Genomic DNA, 8,006 nt, shown 5'->3' on the forward strand with positions numbered 1-8,006 from the left:
CTGCAGCCAAACCACAGATATCGGAGCAGCGGCAGCAAAGCCAGTGCTGGAGCTGGGGAGTACCAGCTGGTTTGTTACGGTATTTTACATGTCTGCCAGCGTTTTGGGGTCGACTTTGCTAAAAGTTGAGAACCCCTTTAAGCAACGAACAATATTCCCCGGACTCCATCTTGTCCTTTGTGACTTCTTGGCCTTGTAAGGTAAAGTGATAGACATATCACTCTGCAGAGTCGTGCCATATTCCAATGGGACCAGCGTCAAAGTTTTCTTGATATTTTAATGTATGGAGAAATAAAATAGTGCCGGAAACAGCGGAAATTTTAGTAAATTTTTCAGAGTTTAATGTGGAAGCAGAAAACCCATTAAAGTTCGTAAATAATTGAGAAGAAAATCATAAAGTTCTATTAACGGAAAATCTCCCTCTTCCATCAGCGCAGGTGATAATTGTCCTGGTATTCACCTACGAATCCCCTGCTCTGCAGAAAAAGGAAATTGTTTGGGAATTGATAAAATTCCTCAGTGACTCTTGCGCAGAGTAAAATGTCTTCGTAATATATTGAATTGAAGACCCGATGGAATTTTTGCAAATAATTGCAAGAGGGAGGGTAAAAATACGAGTTCAAAAGAAGGACGCTTGTAAAAAGTCGTCCTCCTAAGCTCAGCTTGCTATGAACTTACTTAAAGGGGTTGCAACAGGATTCCAAAAACAACTTTATTCTAAAAACGGCCCCACATTCGCCTATTGGTCGGGAGTGGTATTACAGCTCAGCCCCATTAACGTCGAAGGACCCGAGCGGATACAAGCACGGGTGTATAGCACTGGAAGCTAGCTGACAATGTATTGCACGCCACTTACAAACCCTTTTAGATACTCCTGGGCCTCAATTTAATATTTCCCTTTGTGCCCCCGCTACATCGTTTTTAGTACAAGACTCTTTATATTGGACAAAGACGTCTTTTAGTCTTCCTCAGGCCACGGGACTTGGACCCCCTATAGTTATGTTCCTTGTACTAGTCTCCAATCGCAACCAAACATGTTAATTGTAGTCTAAATTAAAAATGTTTTTAAAGAGGCCCTTATACTGAATTATTTTTTAATATTTAAACCGAGTCCGTCCTCCAATTGCCGCTGTTCCGCTGAATCCAGAACAGTTTTTCTTTTTCTTCTGTGACCCTCTGTTCCCAAGTTATGCCCTCCGGTAATAAAGGTGCAAATATTCCATTCATCTATGTTCTCGGTGGGCGTTTGCCTTTTCTCCTCTGATGCTGGCCAATCAAAAAAAGGCCACGCCCACAGAGTTCTGTGGCACGCACTCAGCTGGTGTAAGGGAAAATTTGCATCTTCATTATGAGGGGGCATAACTTAGGAACGGAGGGTCACAGAAGAAAAAGAAAAACTGTTCCAGAATCAAAGGAGCAGCGGCAATTGGAGGAACTACTCGGGTGAAAGTAAGAATTTAAGTGAAGTTCCCCTTCAAGAGATGGTTCTAGTTATACAGTCACATTTGGACTGACTTTAGGATGTGAAACTACAGAATATTCCCCAGGTATTGACCACTTTTATGACGTTGTGCGATTTAGTGACCGTTATAAAAACCCTATAGGATTTTTTAAATGGAAAACTAAAAACCGTAAAAAAAAAAAGCTTATAATAAAAACTTGATTAATTAAAGTTGTTTTTTTAATACCGTTATGGCATTAGTTAATAAATGGATAAACCCACTGGCAGCAGGTGCATGCGCAGTGAAGTGAGATGAGGTGGACCCTCCCCGGTTTCATCTGCGACTTGCTAATGTTTTGGCTGTCGCTGGATTCGATTCCTGGCTGCCTCCTGATAATATAAAAATCTTTTTAGTACCCAACGCTGAAATTCTAGGTTTTGACATGGGCATGTTTGAGATGCCAGACCCTGTGTGTTTAATGGCATGGAGGGGATAATCTAATTTAAAGAATATCCCCAAATTATTCTCCAAAAGTTAAAATATGTCAATGGGCGATGAAACAACTTCAGAGGTAAACTTCAATTTCAGCGACTGGCGGCAAATGCTGAGCTCCATGAAAGCTACATGGGAGTGAGCCGCCTGGCAGAACACGCTACACACGCTACAAGCTGCGGCCTGCCCCAACCGCATCAGCTCTGCTCAATCCAGGGAAAACACTCAGCTACAAGGCTAAAACGGGAACAGAAAAAAAAAAAAAGTTATACTTTCTGAGAATAAACGGCCTCTGAGCCAATTCTTCTGAATTCACCAAAGGAATTCCCTAATATTCATTTGTTTAGGACACAAGACAACAAACAAAGTACCGTATGCCCCTCTTACCTGTTAAAAACACATTTCTTGTAATTTCAGCTCTCATAATAACCACGATAGCGAGCTAAAATAATGTTGCCATATACAGCCACATCCCCCCACCGCTATCCATATAATACTACATTAAAAGGTTTGTACTGTATAATGCCATGATATAATTGACATATGTCAACAAATGTACCATACATAATACCGCCATATAATTTCCATATATTAAAAAGTTCACATAGTGGCGTCTTCTAATTCACATATGTTTAAAAATTTACATAACACTTCCATTTAATTGCCATATATTCAAAAGTTCACATAATACCGCCATTTACGGTAATTATCATGTTTATTTTTTAACACAATGTCGCCATTTATTTCCCATATATTAAAAAAAAAAAGTACTTAATACCAACAGGTAATAATTCTGTTATATAATGCCCATATATGGTATTCAAAAGTCCACATAATACCGCCATTTAATATATATATATATATATAAAAAGTTTACATAATACCGCCATATAATTCCCATATATTCAAAAGTCCACATAATACCGCCATTTAATTCCCATATATATATATATATAAAAAAAATCAAATGATACTGCCATATAATTCCCATATATTCAAAAGTTTACATAATACCGCCAAAATCCAATATGATGAAAAAATAAACATAATACCGCAATATAATTCCTATAATACCGCCATTTAATTTCCTTATAATAATAAAAATTACATAATAATTCCCATATAGTACTACCACTCAGTTCTCAAATAATACCACCACGTGCTTCTAAATAATACGGGTACATTTTTATTTGTTTCTGGGGTTTCGATTTTCCTTTTCGGCGTCCTACAAAACAGGGCCATGGAAAATTGTCCACCCTCTAAAAATGACGGTGACCCTTGCTATACGCCATGACTGACTGCGGGGGGCAACTTCGGGAGGCCCTTCTACCTATCCCTCGCCATTTATGGTAAAGCCCCACCCCTGCTTAGCTTAATAACGCCCCTGAGCACCCCAGACATGGTGGCAGGCACCACATATAGTCCTGCAGGCTCCCTAAAAAATAGACTTACTAGGGGAGACTGCGGGGCTCACGTGACATCACACCACAGCGAGACCACCCGGGAGCCCGGGCGCCGGCACGGGATGGGGAACAGAATGTTGTTACTTTACACGGCGGAATATGGCAATTGGGAATGGGTTGTCCGAAAGTGGACAATCCCTTTAACCCATACAGGCATTGTAGCATGAGGTCATTTAAAGGTGATGTCACAAACTGACCATTTGCTCTTATTTTATCCCCACTGCTCCTCGGAGTATTCTTCTATTAAATGCGCCATATGGTTCCAGAAATATGGACCTTTTATTAAGTACTTGTCTACAGTCACAGCTGAATCTTCACAGTATCATTTCTGCCCACACCTGATCCCAAGCAGAGTAGCAGCTGCTGCAGAACATCTTTGAAAGCAATGACAATGATTCTTACGCGGCTGACCTGGCACTCACTCAAAATCCATTATCGACTGTTAGGGTATGTGCACACGTCAGGATTTTTTCCTGACAAAATCCTGAGAATTCTGCCAGAAATCCGCGTCCTTTTTTCGCGCGGATTTCTCGCGAAATTTGTGCGTTTTTTGCGCGGATTTTTTGCGGAATTTTTGCGGATTTTTTTTTTATTTTCCGGAATGTCCTTTTTGATAGGAAATCCGCAAAAAATCAGCAAAAACATAGAGCATGTCCGGATTTTTTGCGGTATGCGTTTTTTTTGAGGAAAAAAACGCTAACATATGCACAAAAAATGCGGAATGCATTCTAAAAGATAGGATGCATAATGTTAGCGTTTTTTGGGCGAAATTCCGCAAAAAAAACGCTAAAAATCCGGACGTGTGCACATACCCTCAAACTTATAGGCCAAAGAGCCACAAGTATCTGGTGAAATGGGCCCCGTCACTGCTGCTGCTGCAGAACATCTTTAAAAGCAGCGATTCCTGCACAGCTGACCATTTAGCGATATTTTATCCCAAACCCATTATTATCTATAGTTATATACACCAATACAAGAGCCACAAATGGCCGGCAATATGTGCCACGCCGCAGCTGCTGCAGAACATCTTTCAGCATAGAACGGTCAGCTGTCATCGTTCAGACTGCCAGAAGTGATATACAAGTAACAAACATGGAAAGCAGTGACCACGACCTAGTCATCTAAAAACACGGATGCATCAGCAGCTGCTGCAGAACATCTTTGAATGGAATAGGGAATTGTCAGTTATCATCCAGTGTGGTTAACGGAGTGATTGTCTGCAGCCTGCAATGATGTAAACTCAGCAACGTCAGCATGAGCAATCATTCCTGCTACACAGCTGCTGCAGAACAGCTTTACATGTAGACAGTTCTAGTTAAGCGGGTCTCCAGTCCAGCATATAAAGAGTAGTGCCATACCTACACATACATGACCTCGTTAACCTAACTAGTAAAGAGGCAGCACTCTGAAGCTAAAGCTGCTGCAGAACATCTTTGAGTGCAGGACTGACAGTTCTAAGTGAGCAGGTCTACAGCCCAGCCTATGCAGCCTCTAACAGCGACTACTGACCTAGTTACCCATAAAACGCCAGAAAAAGGATCAGTGCTCTGGAGCTAAAGCTGCTGCAGAACATCTTTGAGTGTAGGTAGCACTGACAGTTCTATGTAAGCAGGTCTTCAGCCCAGCTTATCCAGCCTGTACCAGTGAATAGCTACATGACCTCGTCACACACATATGAGTAAATGATAGGTACTCTAAAGCTCAAGCTGCTGCAGAACATCTTTAAATGCAGAAAGTTCTAAACAAGCAAGTCTACAGCCCAGCTTATCCTAGTGCAATGCCTATGCCTATAAGGTCTAGTTGCTCCAGTAAAGGATCAGTGCTGAAGCTAAAGCTGCTGCAGAACATCTTTGAATTCAGAATTGACAGGCAGATCTACAGGCCAACATATAAAGCCTGTAAGTGTGATACCTATGCATATATCACCTAGTCACATATACTAATAAAAGGATCAGTGCTGTGAATGTAAAGCAGCTGCTGCAGAACATCTTTGAATTCAGAATTGACAGGCAGATCTACAGGCCAACATATAAAGCCTGTAAGTGTGATACCTATGCATATATCACCTAGTCACATATACTAATAAAAGGATCAGTGCTGTGAATGTAAAGCAGCTGCTGCAGAACCTCTTTGAGTGCAGAATTGACAGGCAGGTCTACAGGGCAGAATATAAAGCTTGTAAGTGTGATACCTATCCCTATATCACCTAGTCACATATACTAATAACAGGATCAGTGCTGTGAATGTAAAGCAGCTGCCGCAGAACCTCTTTGAGTGCAGAATTGACAGGCAGGTCTACAGGGCAGCATATAAAGCCTGTAAGTGTAATACCTATGCCTATATCACCTAGTCACATATACTAATAACAGGATCAGTGCTGTGAATGTAAAGCAGCTGCTGCAGAACCTCTTTGAGTGCAGAATTGACAGGCAGGTCTACAGGGCAGAATATAAAGCCTGTAAGTGTGATACCTATGCCTATATCACCTAGTCACATATACTAATAACAGGATCAGTGCTGTGAATGTAAAGCAGCTGCTGCAGAACCTCTTTGAGTGCAGAATTGACAGGCAGGTCTACAGGGCAGAATATAAAGCCTGTAAGTGTGATACCTATCCCTATATCACCTAGTCACATATACTAATAACAGGATCAGTGCTGTGAATGTAAAGCAGCTGCCGCAGAACCTCTTTGAGTGCAGAATTGACAGGCAGGTCTACAGGGCATAATATAAAGCCTGTGAGTGTGATACCTATGCATATATCACCTAGTCACATATACTAATAACAGGATCAGTGCTGTGAATGTAAAGCAGCTGCTGCAGAACCTCTTTGAGTGGAGAATTGACAGGCAGGTCTACAGGGCAGCATATAAAGCCTGTAAGTGTGATACCTATGCATATATCACCTAGTCACATATACTAATAACAGGATCAGTGCTGTGAATGTAAAGCAGCTGCTGCAGAACCTCTTTGAGTGGAGAATTGACAGGCAGGTCTACAGGCCAGCATATAAAGCCTGTAAGTGTGATACCTATGCATATATCACCTAGTCACATATACTAATAACAGGATCAGTGCTGTGAATGTAAAGCAGCTGCCGCAGAACCTCTTTGAGTGGAGAATTGACAGGCAGGTCTACAGGGCAGCATATAAAGCCTGTAAGTGTGATACCTATCCCTATATCACCTAGTCACATATACTAATAACAGGATCAGTGCTGTGAATGTAAAGCAGCTGCTGCAGAACCTCTTTGAGTGGAGAATTGACAGGCAGGTCTACAGGGCATAATATAAAGCCTGTAAGTGTGATACCTATGCATATATCACCTAGTCACATATACTAATAAAAGGATCAGTGCTGTGAATGTAAAGCAGCTGCTGCAGAACATCTTTGAATTCAGAATTGACAGGCAGATCTACAGGCCAACATATAAAGCCTGTAAGTGTGATACCTATGCATATATCACCTAGTCACATATACTAATAAAAGGATCAGTGCTGTGAATCTAAAGCAACAGCTGCAGAACCTCTTTGAGTGGAGCAGTGTGACGTGTCCCTGCACACTCACCCTCCAGGGTCACCTCCCTGCCAGCCCTCTTCAGCGCCTGCACGGCCTCATCATGGGTGGCATCCCTCAGGTCCACCCCGTTGACGGCCAGGATGGCATCCCCGACATACAGCGCCTGGGTGAGGTCGGCCGCCAGCCCCGGGAAGATCTTGCTCACCAGGATGGGCATCTTGTTCTCCTTGCCCCCCTTGATGCTGATGCCCAGCCCCCCCAGCTCCTGCTTCACCACCGTCACTGCCCGCTTCTGGTTGGCGATGGCCTCGGGCACGGGCTCGGCGCTCCTCGGGGGGCTGCCGGGCTCCGGGGGGCTCCTGTACGAGCCGTTGGTGAGGCCATTGGAGCCGAGGTCGTCGCTGCTCAGCACCAGGGAGTCCTCACACAACTTCACCCCAACTTTGTGCCAGCGCTCCCGCACCAGCACCTCCAGCAGCCCCCCGCCGCCTGTGCCCACCGCCACCGCTGCAGCTAGCGCCATGCCGGGCGCATCGTCCGGGACTTTACTCCCACTTCACACACTGGGAAATAGTTGTACAGTGCCAACTAATGGCTCTCTGCCTCCTGATCCCCAGCGGGGTGGAGCAAAGCGCTGGGAAACCCGAGAAGAGCTCGGCACACAATGCACCGAATCATCAGCTCGGCGCAGAGGGCAGGGACGGTGGGCGCCGGCGTCACCCCGAGCGCAAGGTGGCCGCCCGGGCAGCGAGGGGTTAACGGGGGCCATGCTGCAACGATGTACAGGGCAGCGGCATCTAGTGGGCGCTCTGGGCATTACACCGCAGCGAGAGAGCGGGGGACAGCGGCATCTAGTGGGCGCTCTGGGCATTACAGCGCAGCGACAGAGTGGGGGACAGCGGCATCTAGTGGGCGCTCTGGGCATTACACCGCAGCGACAGAGCGGGGGACAGCGGCATCTAGTGGGCGCTCTGGGCATTACACCGCAGCGAGAGAGCGGGGGGTAGCGGCATCTAGTGGGCGCTCTGGGCATTACACCGCAGCGACAGAGCGGGGGACAGCGGCATCTAGTGGGCGCTCTGGGCATTAC

At 44.7% G+C, this 8,006-nt stretch overlaps 1 protein-coding gene across 2 annotated transcripts in view; it reads right to left on the reverse strand.

Annotated features, from left to right (window-relative positions):
* The window catches only part of SNTB1 (syntrophin beta 1), a 212,255-nt gene extending 204,573 nt beyond the window's left edge, over nt 1-7,682 (reverse strand). Inside the window, exon 1 of one of the 2 annotated variants that reach the window (XR_011314129.1) lies at nt 6,965-7,682. Coding sequence is in view for 1 of the 2 variants with exons in the window: in XM_069731841.1 (XP_069587942.1) it covers nt 6,965-7,439 (475 nt within the window). In the remaining variant the exon portion in view is untranslated. The remainder of the gene's footprint in view (nt 1-6,964) is intronic. The other variant, XM_069731841.1, reaches the window with a different exon arrangement.
* Between the last annotated feature and the right edge of the window lie 324 nt (nt 7,683-8,006).

This window comes from Ranitomeya imitator, chromosome 6 (genome assembly GCF_032444005.1).
Source record: "Ranitomeya imitator isolate aRanImi1 chromosome 6, aRanImi1.pri, whole genome shotgun sequence".
Classification (NCBI taxonomy): domain Eukaryota; kingdom Metazoa; phylum Chordata; class Amphibia; order Anura; family Dendrobatidae; genus Ranitomeya; species Ranitomeya imitator.